At 38.0% G+C, this 18,463-nt stretch overlaps 1 protein-coding gene across 2 annotated transcripts; it reads left to right on the forward strand.

Annotated features, from left to right (window-relative positions):
• Positions 1–3,644: 3,644 nt before the first annotated feature.
• TRAT1 (T cell receptor associated transmembrane adaptor 1) lies at positions 3,645–18,058 on the forward strand. 2 transcript variants are annotated; one of them, XM_040666287.2, is made up of 7 exons: positions 3,645–3,819; positions 8,343–8,399; positions 9,876–9,989; positions 11,664–11,700; positions 12,790–12,851; positions 13,837–13,895; positions 15,015–18,058. In XM_040666287.2, the coding sequence occupies exons 3-7, from the start codon at positions 9,884–9,886 to the stop codon at positions 15,276–15,278; spliced, it is 528 nt and encodes a 175-aa protein (XP_040522221.1). In that variant the 5' UTR covers positions 3,645–3,819; positions 8,343–8,399; positions 9,876–9,883; the 3' UTR covers positions 15,279–18,058. The 2 variants fall into 2 exon arrangements, with proteins under 2 accessions (XP_040522221.1, XP_040522220.1); XM_040666286.2 differs by lacking the exon at positions 8,343–8,399.
• Positions 18,059–18,463: the final 405 nt, after the last annotated feature.

The raw sequence follows: 18,463 nt of genomic DNA on the forward strand, positions 1-18,463 counted from the left end.
AATTTGAGTTGTGATAGAGAAAGTAAACCTGTGAAGCCTGATTCTATTGTCAGTTGTGCAATTTTTTTCACTTTCAGAAAGTTAGAATAAATGTGCATTCTGAGGCCTTCAAAAAGTAACACTTTCTGACAACATGAATATGTCACAAAAATGTACTGAACTAAACGAGTTCTTTAAGTAAATAAGAGATGTGACTATATGAAGTCAAATGTATTGGAACCTTGTGCCAACTGCCTCTCCAACTACATTTGAAAAATGTTATATTCTGTTTTAATACTCATTTTCTATGAAACAGATAAGGCAGTCCCCAGAATTGGACAGAGGAAAGACTTTCTCACTTGAAAATAAGGAGGGCTTTTTGATTTCTTGAAAAAATGAAAAGGGAAGTGCAAACTCTTAAAGGGCTTTCAGGTCAATAAGGCTGGAAACACTTTTCCCTAGAGATTTTCAGTCACACACAGAAAATTCCAGGCTTGGCAGAGAGTGCTGGAAAAATTATGGATTGCAGCCACAGTAAAAGTTCCGTCCTGCTAGAGGACATCCAGAACAAGAAAAACACTTTAAACATTTAAGTTCCAGTAATAGCCTTGCTTCTGCAAGACAGCTGACCTCCTCTGGATCTTAGCAATTTTTCCTTAATCAGCCACCGTTTCAGCTCCATGTTCTGTAGCAGCAGCCAGATAGCTCATCATAGAAAGTGGATATACATAAGTCGCTCTGAAAGTAATACCTTCTATTTATTTCCATGGAAAATACAACAGGTACAAAGAGCACAATAACACTATTTGATAGAGCAAATTCTCAGCTACAAAAACGCATTTTTCAACATAGTCACCATTGGCCGATCTGTGTGGACAATGTGATAGACAATGCTCTTCATTTTGTGGTGTGACACCTGTGCATGGCTGCCTATAACGTGTCTTGTCTTTCACATCACTATCATCTCTGCTGAAACACACCACCCACCGTCTCACTGTTCTCACATCCATTGTTTGGTCTCCAGAAACATTCAGCAAGCATTGATGAATGTCAATGGCTGTTTTTTTCCACATGGAAAATACTACTTCATAAGCTCTTTTTTATTTTGTCAAGTGATCTCTCAGTCAGCTTCACGTGACCATCCAAGTCTTCTGCCAAACTGTACTGTTAATCTGACACCAACTGAGCACTGACTTACTCCTTCATGCATGCCTATGCACACAGATATTTAATCGTACTGTTTACCCTTTTGGAGAACTTACATAACAGGAACCATTCCCAACCGAATCAGAAGTCCATTTTACACTATTCATATCTTGGAGACACCAGCAGCTTATGTTTGCCAACGATCATGTAAGTAGCTCAGCAGTAAGATATACCTCTCCAAAATATGCACCCAGTAGCTTAGCTCAGGGACTTCAAAACCAGAGGAAACAGCTTTGTACGTTGTACATGCGGATAGAGCAGTACTGCTTTGTTACGCCTTTCTAAAATTAGGCACAATTTCTCCTTGCCTTTACTGTCCTGAATAACAGCATTTTAAGGAGATTGCTGGTTTTTAACTTAGCACAGCCATAAAAGACAGGAAAGAGAATTAAGTAAATCTATTCATTATAGATTTCAGAGCCTGCAGTGAAATGTTTCTTGCTATCTAAGAGAAGTTGCAATGTGCTGCAGGCTGCCCAGAAGAGCTTATCAAACTCATGCCTAATCCAACAGACTTGGTTGTTTCAGCAGCATCCTTGGCTGCAGAAGCGATGATTTGCTCTTGGAGAGCAGATTTTTTTTAACATGCTACCCCAGGCCTACAGGCCCAGAAATCCTCTGCTGCATTCTCCCTGTTCACCTATCCATTATGTCCATAATTATCTCCAAAGGAGTTTATTCCTTGTAAGCTTCTTGTTCAGGCTGATAAGCAATTCATTCTGAATCCTCTGCAGATCTCAGATTTACTCCTCACACTCTTAGCTGAGAAACTAAGTAGCTGTCTCAATTAACACAATACGTATTTCCCCACTATCTATTTTCCACCTTCTCGTTCGATTCAAGATCCTTCTTTTCCTTCACTGAAGACATCCTTTTGAGTTGCCATACTCTCATCATGTGGCTTCAGGACTCTTCTGTTTAACTGATCCTGCAACATGGAACTGTTAAATCCAGCTGTTATAACTGGTTGAGTTCTTCTCCTTTCCTAAGCTTCTGACAAACCTCTTACTTCCAAACATATCAGTTGCAATTAGCATTTCACAGAACTGGATCTTTTCTATGTTGAAGACTTCAGTTTAGACTACAGATCATAGCATGCATCACTTATTGAGAGGAGTTCTCATTCTAACTCCCATTTTTCAATGAAATGTGATGTACATATGCTTTTTCATTTAATGCTGAGATAACGTCTGTCTTAAATTTTGATGCTACCCATTTTTGACTAGGGTGTCTAAATTTAGTAGCTAGCAAACACCAAAGCTATGACCATTTTAAAATGTCATTTTTTTGCATGCAATTTTTCATCAAGATAATTACAACCTCAAAAATAATGCTCATTATTTCTAGAATAATTTTTCATTATCAGTGCGCTTCATTCTGATAAAGCTCTGAGTAGTTAAGAGCTGTTCTTGCCTTTGGACTCAAATGGAATAGTATATCATATTAAGACTAACTTGCACTCACACAGAATGCTAAATCAGTAAATTATTTCTTAATCATTAATCTAAGGCAGCTAATATAAAAATAATATCTGAAAGGAATAGCATCCCAAAATAAACATATACTGCCAAGGACATTTCCTCCTGTAAGAGCCTTGCTCAAAGAGAATGGTCTGGCATTGTTCCTTAGATTATACTAAGGACAGTTTAAATGCATGTATTCCAAAAAGATAAACACAGACAAGTGATACACTTTTTTTCTTAAGCAATCTTTCCAACTTCTACATTATGCATAATTGGAAATAAAATCAACTACTCTAAAAATAATAATAATAATTAAAAAAATTGCAAGAACCAAAACCGCACAAACTCTCAGAATTTAAAAGAAAGTCTCTTCAACAGTTCCGTACAAGCTGGCTTCCTCTGGAAGAAGCAACTGCAATTCTGAGAATAAAATGGCTTCTCTAGCCAAACACAGGCACTTTTTGTTCCATTTAAAAACAAATATTCATGGTAAGCCACAGGCTGATTTACTCCTTCTATCCACAACTTGCTTTTGATCATGGGCCCAGATTCATAGACTTGAAAGAACAGTGGGAGAAAAGCTGTCAAAGGTATAATTTCTACATTGTGCCACTGCATCTTTTTATTGTTTGCAAAACTGTAGGCTCTCTCAGCAAAAGACTTTCTAGACTTGGCTCAGAAACCTCAAGATAGAAAGAGTCAAATAGCATTCCTATGGAAAATATTTCTGTAATTTAGTTTAATAGGCACCCAAATACTTTTGTGGAATTCAACACAAGAGCAAAACAAGATGCCTGATAGTATGGGTCCTACAAAAGTAGGTTTGTATCACATGAATTGAACAAATAGTCCTATACATACTCTTCTGTGGCAAGATGGGTGGATATTACATGCAAGTGTACATATAAATATTGTATTCCCTCTCAGAATCGTATGATCAAGGAGACTGTCAGTTTGCTAGCGAAGTTGTAAAAGCCTGAGCTACATTTCCTGTTTGTAAAAAAGCAGGTGAAGAGGAGACTAGAGCCCTTTGAGATTGACGGCAACTCCGGAGATAGATTTGTGCTGCCAAGTCTGATATAAAAGAGCATCCAAGATCTACCAACATAACATAAATTGATTTCCTGTTGGATAAAGAGGTGCGGGGCATTTCTACAAGCAACGTAACTAGGTAAGTCTTGTACTTTTAGTATTATACATTTGGAAACAGAACAGTAGAAACGTACTTTGCTTGACTACCAGTCAAGTGTTCAAGTCAAATTATTAATAATAAGCATAATGGTGAGGACGAGTCATCAACTGCCTAAACTCTTCAGCAAAGCGGGCAAAAGCACAAAGGCTTGTTGATGAAGACTAAGCATTGGCATCATTTTTGTGACTAAAACATTTACTAAACTGAGGATTTCTTATTTTATGGTGCATTTCTTCCCTTCTGAAGTACAAGGTTGATATCTTATAAAGCAATTAGTTGTGCACTAATTAATTGCAGCTTAAGGAATCCTTTCCAGTGAATTAATCCTGTCTTAAAAGCTCACACAGATGGAAGCATTATTAATGTTAATTTAACATTCATCAGACTCTTAATAGGTTTCTTTTTAGAAGGGGTCATTAGTACAGAATATTATTTATCTCATCATTTAATCAGAGAGGGGAAAAATTAATTTTGTCTCATTGTTGAAAAATCTACGGAAAGAAACAAGGAGAAACAAACCATTTTGTGCTCCTGCTTATCTTTTAACACTTCGTAGTGATCAAGTAGTCGCTCACACAAGCAGGTTTATGAGTTGATACTATAGATGGCATGTTGTTAAGCATCTCTTGCTATACAATTATCTATATTCCCTCTCTCTTGTTTCTCTTCACTAGGAAAGTGTAGTAAAAAAAATGGTATGTTCCCGTTATGCTTTCTGATGCATTCCCTAAATTAAAATACATTAGAAAATGACAGAACAGTTTATTATTTTCTGCTACATATTCATATGCTGTTTGGGGCATTTCTAGCCCCAAATTGTAGAATCTGGTTCCTTTCACCAAAATCTAAGTACATGATTAGGAAAGGATGATCATGCTCATTCCTTCAAGTTGCAGTAATTGCAGAACTGCAGAAATTAATCCTAGAAAGATTAGAATGTTTTTTTTTTTTTTTGGCTTTTGTCATAGAACCATAGAATGGCTTGGGTTGGAAAGACCTTAAAGATCCTCCAGTTGCAACCCCCAGCTGTGGGCAGGGCTGCCCCCCACCAGCGCAGGCTGCCTGGGGCCCCATCCAGCTGGACCTTGAGCACCTCCAGGGATGGGGCATTCATAGTTTGTCTGGGCAGCCTGTCAGTGCCTTACTGTACCTTGAGTAAAAAATTTTCTCCTACTATCTAATCTAAATCTCCTCTTAGTTTAAAATGATTCCCATTTGTCCTATCAGCGTCTGCCCAGGCAAAAAGTCAATCTTCATCTTGTTTACAAGTTATTTTTAAGTACCAGAAGGCTGCTATGAGACCCCCCCCCCCCAGAGCCTTCTCTTCTCCAAGCCAATCAAGCCCAGCTCCCCCAGCTTTTTTTTCATAGGAGAGGTGCTCCAGCCCTCTGATCATCTTCATGGTCCTTCTCTGGATCTGCTGCAACAGTTCCACATCCTTCCTGTACTGGGAGATCCAGAACTGAACACAGTACTCCAGCTGAGGTCTCATGAAGGCAGAGTAGAGGGGCACAATGACCTCCCCCACTCTGCTGGCCACCCCTCTTTTGATACAGCCCAGGATATAGTTGGCCTTCCAGGCTTAAAGTGCACACTGCTGGCTCACATCCAGCTTTTCATCCACTAGGACCCTTCAGTTCTTCTCCCAGCCTGCCTGGGACTGCCTGAGCTCAGGTGCAACAGCTTGCACTTGGTCTTGTAGAATCTCATTAGATTCTCATGGGCCCACTTTTCTAGCCTGTCCAGGTCTCTCTGGATAGCATCTCTTCCTTTGCTTGGGCCAACTGCACATCTCAGCTCAGTATCATCAGATAACTTGTTAAGGATAAACTTTTTCTTTCTTGCCTTTTATCCCCACTCTAATTACACCAGAATAGAATTGTAAACAAACAAACAAACTTGTATCTATTCCTGGAGAAAGCAGCCAACAGATTTAAAAACTAAATAAACTACAATTAACTATGTACTTCGAAAGGCTTTTCCTTGCCTGAGTTTTGTTGACTGAATACAGTATCACTTGCTTAAAGCAGTGTAACATATAGTGAGAGGATGCAAGTAACCCCATCTGGAAAGCCTCAAAAATAAAAATTTACTCAAAAGTAAAAATAAATAAATAAACGCAGAGTGAATTACCTAATGCAAAAAGTCTACCTGATACACCTCCAAGTGTGACCCTATTTCTGAACTAGAAATGAAAGAACAGCAGAATAAGAATGTTTCCAGAATGTAGAGATTCCGGTACTAGTATTCAAATTACTGATGTCTTTGTGAAGATTAAATATAGTACTCCCACCCTCCCACACACACGCCTCCCAGCCTCTTCTGAATTAAAACCAGAACTGTCCTTGTGAAATCTTTGGCTATCCAATGCACTCTTATCTTCCTTGGTGGAGCACATTCCTTTAATAGCAGCTTCAATATAATTTCTTCTGAAAAAAAGAAAGACTATCGCTCTTTGTCTGAGATAGAAAAGCCTACCATAGGAAAGTCTCTTGGAAATTGAACTTATCCCTATTAGAACCATAGTTTACTATTCCATAAGTTCAATTCTCAGGATTATTTCCCCAAAGATACAAAAAAAAAAAAAAAGTACAATTCCATTTGAGTGAAAAATTCCTGACCACTCTTCTAAGGGTCCTTTAGAATAAACATGAAATTTAAAAACAATACATCTGGTTTTGTTGTATTTGACAATAGATTAATTCAAATTAAAATTAGATAATGGAATAAAACTATTTCAGAATACTTTAAGCTACAATTAAACTTCTCTTTCTCTTTTTTTCTTGTTCTCCTTCCACACTTGTGTTGTCTTTTTGTCTTTAGCACGAGTTGCTGCCACAGATCACATCCACTATTGTAACATATAGAGACAGCAGCACAGTTATCTGAGATCACAAACTGTTCTTCACACATTTTCCTTCTATAGCTGCTGCTGTTAAAATATTTAAATAATTCAATTGTAAATAGCTAGTATATCAGTAACAAATATCAAGATAGTAAAAGAGCAGTTGGACAAGAGCTGGGAGTTGTATAGTCATAAAGCTAAGATATAAAAGAAAAACCTCTTGTATTTATTATTTGGAAGGCAGAATTAACTTGAAACTGACATCAGAAAAGCACGACCACACAGAGGGGCATTCTTATGTGAGAGATCAAGGCCTTTAGTATGCTTTCATGAGTAATTGAAAACTGATTTTGTTTCTGAAGTAGTGTTGTCTGGCAAACAAATAGCTCGTATTGCAAGATAGAAAAAGATTCAAAGAGAAGACACTTAAGTCACATACATGTTTGTATCCACTGTACTGAAATACAAGCAAATGGAATCAGAACTTTGGGAAATTAATTTTAAAATAATCTGAAGTGATGTTCAGGTACGAATAATTATTCGTAAAATAATACTTTTATGAATAATTCGTAAAATAATATAATCGAAAATTATACTGTTGTTTCTATCTCTCCCCAAGCCCATATATTTTTCTAAACTACAGATTAGACAGCTATAGTTTGTAAATTAAAAAAAAAGGTACGTTTTATTAGAAATTCAGATTTTAGCCCTTTTGTTTTGCTTTAATAGTTATTTCTCTAGGACTTAAAAACATTTTGCCAACCTTATTTTTTTTTCCAGTCAGTAATTCCAATTTAACTCAGAAGCTAAACTGTGAAAAACACCCTTGCTTTTGATTCTCTTGTTCAAGTCAATTAAGAATTCTCCTCCTACTCTGGAAACACCAGGGAAAAAACAGAATTCCTGAAACAGAGAAATAAAGTACAGCCTTCAATACCAAGGATCATAGAATCTGTAAACTTTGGAAAAGATTACTAAAGTCACCTAGTCCAACCACCAACCCATCATCAAGAAGTTACGAACTCAGGTCCAAGCTCTATGTTAGGGATCTACTTCCTCTTTTTATTCTAATGAATCACAGGGTAGTAGTTTCTATCACAGGTACATGAGAAGGGAATTTCTCAGGCTGCAATACTGCTTTTGTTCACTGAACAATGATTTTTAGGAAAAGCAATAAGAAATGAGCATAAGAAAAATGAAAGACAATCATGTCACAAAAGAGAAGGGAAGGAGAAGGAGGAAATGTGACTTAATATTTAAGCATTGCAATGGCCATAAAGATCCTGGCGTTGACATAGACTACTGGTAGTTTTGGGCAGGTTGAATAGAATGCAAATTTTGTAGACCTTTTGTAAATAGGTTTGAAGCACTGGTTGTTTTTGAGGTAATAACACCTTCTCAAGGTGAGACATCCCTTTCAATATTTCCTCTGGAAAATGGGAATATATGGGAATATGAAGTGGGGTGTTGTCTCTTGTCTTAAATGTCTATATCTCACTGCAAGAAAGTGCTTCACAACATGAAAAGTGTTATTGCAGTCATGGAGAGCCCTCAAGTTCCTTTGGGGGAACTACAGTAGGGAAAAAAAAACAGAAAATTGAATATTTAGTTTAAAAGGAAAGGTTTTAAAATCATCCTTTTAAAATCCTTTTAAAAGGATGGCCACTGGAAGGAGAAGAAGGATGTGAAGAAGAGCTACAAATCTGTCAGAAAGGTACAGCTTATCTGTTCTGTTTTGTTCTTTTAAGAAGAGTTCTGAGTAGGAAGAAAAGCTGCACCTTAGCTCACATGACTCATTTTTCACCACCTGGGATTATTTATCTTATTTCATCTGTTGTAAGAACACCTGTGGATTGGAATAAAACAAAACTAGAAGATCTTTTGCAACACCAGCATAATTAGAGAACAAAAAACAGAAGGGACACTTCCTAAGGTGAACCATAGCCAGTGAGCCAAAGAGCAATCACTTCTATTTTCAGCAGGACCAATACATTGCCCTCGCCTACAACATAGGAATGCATAGTCCTCTATTGCTTTACATCAGCTTTCCTTTAAGAAGTAAATAAAATCTTAAGCCCCTGATGGAATTCAGCTAGATCAAAAACAAATGGGAATACTACGGACATGCTTGAATCTAACTGAAGGTATCATCTAACCTCTCCCATTGACTGCTTTGCTTCTGCTACACTTTTTTTGTGCAATATTAGTGGAATTCATTACTTATTAAGTCCAGAATTTATTTCAAGCACTCGAAATCTAGAAGAACATGAAACATGCCTCTAGGAAATGAGAAAAAATTTAGATTCATGCTCATTTCACCACTTCACTCGGCTTAATATGTCCGCTGTCAGGGGAAGATTTCACAGGCCATTTGCAGCAATGCTGATCATTCTGGCCTTCCGAATTAGTCTATAGTCATCAGAAAGGTTTGTGATGGAAAATTCACATGAGCTATGTTAATTGATGAATTATTTAAATGACAGGATATATCGAGTACGGGCTCCTTCTTGTGTTTCTAACAAGGACTTCAGCAAGACACAGTTTTAGCGCAAAGAGAGGCTTTGTTCGATGAAACAGACCCTCCTGGTATACGTGCTTCAGGAGCCGTTCAGGGTTTTCTCTGCAGTTGTCCATGGATTGTCCAACTTCTAGTTTCTACTCATCCTTTGCTATTACATCATTTGCTTTCTCAGGAAGGAGAGCATGAATTTCAGTAAAGATAAGTGGCTTTAATAGGAGATGCAAGAAAATGTACAACCAATCTTTGAAATCTGTTGCACAAATTTCGAGTGAAGTTATGTCTGAATTCATTTTCTAAAGTTTATTCATGAACTCTAACATTAAGTAAAAATTTACTGAAAATCCGAAAAAAGAAATCAAAGCGATTCATTAAAATGAGGTTTTCTTTTCCATGTTAACTTCTGATTTTTACTGCGTTTTGCAGGCAAACCAATATCCCAATCTTTGATTTGGGGTGAAACAGCATCTCCGTTAAAATTTACAGATGTTTTCTTATTATTTAGCAGCTGGTTTGGGTACTAATTATTTAGTTCTTACAGCTATAGCTCCTACAGTGTGAAAAAAAAAAAATATATAGAAGCTTGAATTAAAGGAAGGAAAAAATCAACCAGCCACAAAAATTACAGTGTGATTTATAGATGACACGTATTATAAAACAATTTTCTTTCAGTTACAGGAATGGACTGCCATTATTCTGTCTGGGGAGTTTTGGCCTTTCTAAGTTTGGCTCTGATTTTTTCATTGATACTGAATATTTCACACTATATGAAAAAGAAGCGAGAAGGTAAGCAACATTATCTCTGGATGGAATTTGAGAGCTTAAAAATATCTGCAGAGAATGCTATTGATTTTGACATATGTCAAACCAACAAACTACTTTTCTGAATCTTGCAGTTATCTTTTGACTAGAATGATTCTAATTGTGAGGATGAAACTTAAAATTTTTAGGAGAGTCAGATAACATTACAGGATGATCACTAGCTGCCTAACTCGCTACTAAAAACAGCTACCCAAATTCATCCTCTGAAGATAAACCAACAGCAATGTGTATACAGTGAAGAATTTATTTCCGGCTACTGTTTTATATTTAAAGTGTATTTTTAAGATCAGTAACTCCCCTTTTATAGAATATTTTTGATGCAACTGATTTAACATATGTACTTCAATTTAAAAATGATTTTGAGTAGCTGTAGTAATACAAAATACATTTAAGAAAATTGTATCCTCTTCGAATTCCTCCTAAAAGCTTATTTGAATTTCAGATATCATAAAAAAATTGAGCTCACTTTATTTGGAAAAAAAAAACCATTGAATTGCTTTTCATCATGGGATTCTAGCTCTTAATCCATTGTGTCAGTAACAATAGTAATTTGTTTAATTTATGGAACTAATTTGTTTTATTTATGTTAGAGGATGACTACAGTCATGCTCTGTTTTTGTTAAAATTAACTAAGATTTTTCACATAACTGACTAAGGCAGTACTACCCATCAGCTGTACAATCCTCACCACTCCCATTCAGGAAAAAGTGCCTTTACACTGGGAAATCTGCACCTTCTGTTGCATGCATATGGATGGGCAGGCAAACACTGGTAGATTGAACCACTTCAAACATATTCACACGCATAGATAATCTAGGTGAGCAGGAGGCTTATGCCTATAAGCAGAATTCACGATGAATAAGAGAATTGGTATGACAGGCTATTAGAAGAGATGCTGGAGTGTTCTGGGAGAGGGAGGTGAGTGTTGCCTTTTTGTTTTCTTTTGTCTTTTAGTGTTACTAAGCAGATATTTGTGTGACAAAAAATCACAGCCATTTACAAAACTAACCTTGAGCAAAGTTGCAGTCAGATTGGCTGATGCTGAAATATTCATAGTATCAGAGTTTTACCATGGCAAATTTTGGAGTTCTGGAGAACAAGATAGAAAGCCATACATTCCTGAGTTATAAATCAAGCTCTAGCAATAAATCTCTCTGCCTCAGTTTCTTCATCTGTAGATCTCTCTCTTTCAGAGACAGGAGCAACTAAGCCAGTAAAACAAATGAACCTTTCATCTTCTAATATAAACACATGATACGCCTCCCTAGGCAGAGGAAAAAAAAAAAGTTGGAAGCAGAAAGAGGAGGAAACAAGAAATTAATCCCATGCATTATAGTACACTACAGGGAGAAGGGAGTGCATTTGACGTTGCTTAACAAAATAGAGATTGAAGACCTTCTTGTAAACTAACACAGAGTCCGTAGCACAGCACAGAAACATAACACAAGCAGCTTTTAAAATCATTATTCAAAAGTAATTGAGTGAAGCAGGGGACAATTGAAAGTTCTTAGATGCCACAGCTTTCAATTTCACTCTCTACAGTGAAGTCAAAAAGCATGCCAGTTAAGACAATTATCTAAATTGTTCTAAAGGAGCACGCTTCATTTTCTTTTAACTTTAAATTTTTTTTTTTTTCAGCTAAAATGTATAAAGACAACGAAGACAACACTCAAAGGTAAGCTGTATAAATAATCCTTTTCTGAGAAGAGTAAAATAAGCAATAAATGATGATAGATGTCTGAATTTTTCTCTGTGCCATCCCTCCAATATCTTATGTGCCCTGCCTGGAGATACTGGAGAGCAGAATGGTTGTTAAAAAAGAAGAGTAGGAAGGCAGGAGAAAAATTTTCATGTAAGATATGCCCTCCAGACATTTTATCAAGAATAAAAAACTGCATGCCAATATGGTAACCTTACATACTGAAGGAAGCATGATATATTGTGTTAAGGCACTATTAGTGCTTGAAATCAATGAATCTATAGTAAAGAGAACACTCAGAAAACAGTGAGGAATTACGACGTTATTTCATTCTTGTGGAACAATCATTTGTATTTACATTTCTTTTACACATTACATTCCAAAGCAATAAAGCAGTTTGTTTGCGTTGATTCCAGATGCTGGACAGCTCCCCATCTGTCACTAAGTTTGTTGAAGTTACTCCATATTAAAGTTACTGCGGAAAACAGAGAAGGAAGGAATTTCATCTCAACTCATATATATCAGGCCCCTGAATCAAAACCACAAAAGCTGCTGTCTGCCCTCCAAAATCAATCCTCATTAATATATCCCCTGGAAACTGGGAAGTCCCTCTGCTTTGTTACTGCCTGTTCAGCTGAGAAATACCACTGAAATAAAGTGATATATTTCATTACTTTATTCTCGACAAGGCACGGGGTAGGGATGCAGTAGGATCAGACAGCGAGCCTCTCCAACAATCCTCATTTTTACAAATGTTTGAAAACATTTTCAAACAACACCAGGTAGCAAAACACAGAATGCCATTAAATATTCAAAGCTGAACTTTGCTTTGATCTTGTTTAGGTGCATCGACATAAGAATTTTAGTTCAATTTCAGTTCAGTTTTAGTTTAGAATATGGGAAGTGTTGTTTGTTCTCCTTCTGTGAAGCTGATGTTACTATCCCCTCGTCTTGGTTTGTAGGTCACATACAGTCTTCTGCTATGTGTACGTACAATGGTAAGAGTAGAATATTGAGGTCCTGTTTAGGAAACAATTTAAAGTTACCTTTCTATTCCTATTCTAGCTATGATGACTGTTACACAGGAGATGACCCAGTTTATGGCAATCTCAGTCAAGATGTTTTAGGTAAGTTTCATTTTAAGAACGTGTCTATTCAGTGTCTGTAAGAAATGCAGAATTAAGAGCAGACTGGCCAACACATTCTGTGTTTCTCAGCAGCCTTGAAACTCTTTCCCTTTTAAAAAATGCTTTACTCATACCTACTTAGGGCCTACATCAAATTACCATACTGCACTACTTGTAAGATGAGGTCATGCATAGAGTTTGATTTTTTTTTTTTTAAAAAAAAACAATCCAAACAGTACCATTCAGTCAAATACTTCAAAACCAACAGCTTTTCTGTATGCAAAGCTGCATCCATTTAAATAACACACCGCACACACTTCCAAGCAATCTAAGACACAATTGGGTCTGCCCAAAGTCAGTGCCCCCAGGTAAGCTAGCAGAAAGTAGCACATACCTGCTCTCTGCGCTGGCCATTCACAAATGATAGATGTTAACAGAAACAGTGAAGCACAACCCATGGTGGCTGGACAGTGGGCAGACTGCTTCACTGGGCCAAAGTGAAGAATCCTCCACAGCAGCAACCCATACTATATTAGAGGCAGTAAAATCATGTAACTGCAGCTGGATATAGACATGTCAATGGTATGTCACTCAAAGCCTACTAGTCTCTGCATAGCTCTGTAGCTGAGAAGTTGCTTGTACTGACAAATACATAGATATGTCAAGTTACTCTTAACTGAAGATGTTCTAGCAGCTCCAAATAACGTCCAGTTAGGGAATGAGAAACTTCCCATCCACCCACATGGACAGAATTTTTTTTGCTTCAGAAAATCTGTGCCAGAATTTCTTAGCTAATTGCCTCTCTATAAGCAGAGGAAGACAGAAGTAATATCCATGTCACTACAAAACAAGTGAAACTTCTAACATAGTAAACTGGTGGGGATGAGGGGGTACTTCTGTAACAGATGATTTGTGAATTGGATCTTTTAATTCTGAGTAGTGTGTCTTAGTAATGGAAATACTTTTCTGCTTTGGTAAATTACAGAGGAATGCTGTTACGAGCAGATGAAGTCCCAGCCTCAAAGACCAGTTAATGAACTACAGGTATCTTTACTTTTACTTTTGGATTTCTGAATCAGAGTGATGTGGTCTGTCACAGAGTTCTTGCATCTATTACATGACAGTAAATAACAAAAATCTTCCTGCTGCACATCACAAAAATTACCATACTTCAGTGTCTCAGTTTATCAGGGAATTTAAGCATATTTGAATTTTTGTTCAATCTGGGTCATTAGTAAGGGAGGAGAAAGATTACAGACAGCTCATTTCCATCCATGTGGATGGCATTTCCATCCATGTGGCATAATAATGGTCAGTCACAAGCATGCAAATCTGTCTCAGTTAGATACGAAACACATGATAATCACAAATTCTCTCCTGCCCAGTATAAAAATCTATATTCCTTAACTTGTTAAAAACAACTGATTTTCTATTGATTTGTACTGTGTTGTTACTTGGAGACCCAAAAGCATACAAGTTTCAATTGAAATCTGTCTATAATTGAAGCAGTCCTAACATCAGTCTTGGAGTTGCTTTCCAGGTATTTCATAAGGAATTATTCCCAGTCTCTCCCTTCTTATTTAAAGATCTGTTGTCATAAAATTCACAGAAACAGAATCATTTATGAAAATTCCAGTGCCAAAAGTGCTTAACAATTTGGCTTGAAAAACAGAGAGAAGCAATGGCAACACAAAACATACATTTTACACTGGAAATCAGATAACATATGCAGACAAGAGTCACCGTTACTACTTTTTTTTCCTGCACAAAGTCTGTGAGAAGTGTGGTTGCTAATAATGGGATTCTAATAAATCAGCTTGAGTGAAGAGAAACAGATCAAACAATGCCCTGCATGTCAAAGAACTGGGAATGATTACATAAACTGCTCTTATTTCCCACAGAGAATCTTTGAAATGATAGCCAGAAGGTTTCCTCTCTGCCACAATTATAAGAATATGAGCCAATTATCATTAAGTTATGTTAGTTTGTTTCCTGTGCTGACGTAACTTAATTATTTGTACTTTTAATGATGTAGTTTACAGCTTGTTTGGGTAAACCTCAGCCCCTACTATGAGTACCACGTAGACGTGTTCAAAGCCTTAGACATAATTTTAAAGCAAACACAACTACTGAATGTTAATCATAAAGTAAACTTCCTTCTAGGTGGAATCGGCTGATCAGATGTGTTACGCCTCACTTGATCACAGCACCAAGGGAAAACGCAGAAAACCAAGGAGGAAGAAAGACCCCCCCTTAGAGGATGAAGAAGAAAGATTATCTAAATCCACCATTACGGCTTCCAAAGTTTGCATTTACCTTAACAGTGAGCAACTGGCTGCTGAAAATACAGCAAATGTAGAAGCCATTCACGACGATCCCGTAAGATTAATGGGTTTGATTCATAGGACAAATGGAGAGAACATCTGAAGTGGCTTCATGAACCAAATATGAAATCAAAGTGAGATCAGCTTTATTTATTCTGGAGGAACAGTGAACGATTAGAGATAGTGCCCCGGCAAACTTAAATAACAAACAATGGTGTGAAGAAGCTAAGTAAAATATTCCAAATCATCTTCTAAGCACATCTGTGGATTAAGCAAAAAGTAGCTGTAGGTTCATGCTGCCCTTTTAAAGGATTTTTCCTTCTGAATACATTTTGAAAGAGAGCTGTGAACAAGAGATACCAGTTTCTATGTGGTAAAAATTAATCCTTTGTTTAAAATCAACCATCAATTTCATACAGTCCCAGAGGATCCACTAATTTGCCTGTAGAACTCTTGTAGAGTATGATTATTCATCTACATTGGTTTAAACAGTACTTTTGGAAAGAAATGGTGTTTCACACATGCACACTTAAGGGTTCAGATGCTTTCCCAATTAAAAAACAGGTCTGCATTCAAGACTGTGTACCCTCAGCAAGTTTGCTGATGACACCAAGCAGTGTAGTTGACAGAGCAGAAAGAAAGGATGCCATTCAGAGACTCAACAGACTTTAAAGGTGGGCCTGAGTGAATCTAATGAGGTTTAACACAGCAAAGTGCAAGGTTTTGCACTTGGGCTGAAGGAATCCCAGGCATCTGTTCAGACTGGAAGGAGCAGTCCTTGAGAGTAGCCCTGCAGAGAAGGACCTGGGGGTCCTGGTGGATGAAAAACTTAACATAAGCCAGTAGTGTGTTCTTGCAGCACAGAAAGCAAATGGTATCCTGGGCTCCATCAGAAGAGGAGGTGGCCAGCAGGGACAGGGGGTGATTGTCCCTCTCTACTCTGCCCTTGTGAGGCCCCATCTGGAGTACTGTGTCCAGGTCTGGGGTCCCCAGTACAAGAAAGTCAGGGAGCTGTTGGAGAGGGTCCAGAGGAGGGCCACAAAGATGACCAGAGGGCTGGAGCACCTCCCCTATGAAGACAGGCTGAGGGAGCTGGGCTCGTTCAGCCTGGAGAAAAGAAGGCTGTGGGGTGACCTCCTTGCAGCCTTCCAGTACCTAAAGGGAGCCTATAAACAGGAGGGTAGTCAACTCTTTGAAAGGGTAGATAACAGCAGGACAAGGGGAAATGGTTTTAAGTTCAGGGAGGGAAGATTTGGGTTGGATGTCAAGGGGAAGTTCTTTACTGAGAGAGTGGTGAGGTGCTGGAACAGGCTGCCTAGAGAAGTTGTGGACGCCCCATCCCTGGAGGTGTTCAAGGCCAAGTGGATGGGGCCCTGGGCAGCCTGGCCTAGTGCAAAATGTGGAGGCTGGTGGCTCTGCCTGTGGCAGAGGGGTTGGAGATTCATGATCCTTGAGGTCCCTTTCAACCTGGGCCATTCTGTCATTCCTATGTGAACAGTCTACAGCATGGGTGCCCAACCCTTCAGCTTGCCTGGGCTGCACTGAATGAAAAGAAATTGTCTTGGGCCAATGTTTTGGTTGTTGCTAAATAACGGGGTGCACTCAGGACCAGCATGGACTGCTTGGTTGGAAAGAGTCTGCCATGATGGCACAGGGTGGGGAGTGAGGCTAATTACTAGCTGACTTGGGCTTCATGCAGCCTGTTATATATCCTTTCCTTTCGTGAGCAATATCGGAACACATCTCAAATCTTCACTCCTCTACTAACATAACACTGTATTCATTTGTATTCAAGGATAAGTAATGATACTGGCAAATGGTTTGTAACAATCAGCCTCTGCCAGCAGAGAGACAACAGACAGAAAGAGCACAATAATGCTATTTGATAGAGCAAATTCTTAGTTCCAAAATGCTGGGTTTTTTTTTTTGTACAGTAACCACCATCAGCCATATATTTTCACCAGCAATGAACAAGAGCCTGCATGCTGCCCTCATAAAAATCTGCACTGGTGGGAGATCGACTGCTGCTGTCACCACTGCTGAAACACACCATCCACAGCCTCACTGTGTTCACATCTACTCTTTGGTTCCAAAAATGTTCAGTAAGAGTTGAAGAATGTCAATGGGAGCAATGTTTTTCGCATGGTGGAATTCAATTACACACCTTTACTTCATATGCACTTCCATGTCAGATGCCGTTTTGTCAGATGGCCCCTCTGCTACCACCTGTTGCTTGACAACAAAATATAAGAGAATACTGGCAGTACACCTCCACTGCCATACCACCAACATCTGCCTCCAACATAGTAAAATAGGAAGTATGACTTTCAGAGCTATCCTCGTAATTAGAATAAAATAAGGAAAGGAGATCTAGGTGTAGTCTCAGTAACAAAACCTGCCCTTATAGCGTTATACATATTTTGAAGCAGAGGGAAGCAACATGGAACAGTCTTTCTAACAGAAAGCTTAGCACTTAGCTTAAATAACAATTCAATACAAGAGGTTAAAAAAGTACATTGGAGAAGTATATTACACAGTGGCAGAAGCAGAAGACTTTGAAGGGAAGAACAGAGATAAAAACAGAGTATTAAGTAGCACCATTGAATTTTCATAGGTCTATGCCAGATATCCTCCAGCAATCATGACAGACTCTTGGTGATATCATACTTTTTAGATGGATGTTGGTGGATCAAACTCCAAGCATAATCACGCAACTTTCTCCTATTCCTCGCTACTGCTGACACACACAAAAAATAATAGAACTGGGATAAGCTTATCTTCCAACACCTAAGGTTTCTCAAGAACTACCTTATGATTCCAAGTAATTTCCATAGATGAATGAACTATTTCTGTTCTTTAAATAAATCTGCTTTCCTACCTGGATAAGCTTGTATTCTGTTGCCGTTTAGAAGATATACCCTGATACATCCAAAAACTAATTACAGTTTACAGTTACAACAGATAACATGGAATTTCATACTCTCTAACTACTTTCTCAAGAAATAAAGATAAATAATTACATCAACAAATCCAAGAAAGTAGTTCATAAAGCATATTCCCTGCTGTTCATCTACACCTGGAGCCAGAAGAACAGTGAGCTAGTAAAGCATCTCTAAAAGAGTCTTAAATTGTTGAAGAAAACATAACGCAGGAATGAGGTAAGACATTGTGTGCACACGCATACTGCAGAAACCACCCACTGAAGACCATTATCTTACGCTAGTGTAGGCCCTAGTGAAGCTGCTTCCTTATTCCATTCAACAGCACTTAAAATCATCAAAATCTTGA

The sequence above is a fragment of the Gallus gallus genome, chromosome 1 (genome assembly GCF_016699485.2).
Source record: "Gallus gallus isolate bGalGal1 chromosome 1, bGalGal1.mat.broiler.GRCg7b, whole genome shotgun sequence".
Taxonomy (NCBI): Eukaryota; Metazoa; Chordata; class Aves; order Galliformes; family Phasianidae; genus Gallus; species Gallus gallus.

Bases quoted from the DNA above. Each gene is read 5' to 3' on its own strand.
- TRAT1 (XM_040666287.2), top strand. From the start codon at position 9,884: ATGGACTGCCATTATTCTGTCTGGGGAGTTTTGGCCTTTCTAAGTTTG. The intron at 9,990-11,663 runs GTAAGCAACATT...TTTTTTTTTCAG, and splicing joins TATGAAAAAGAAGCGAGAAG to CTAAAATGTATAAAGACAAC. The intron at 11,701-12,789 runs GTAAGCTGTATA...TTCCTATTCTAG, and splicing joins AACGAAGACAACACTCAAAG to CTATGATGACTGTTACACAG.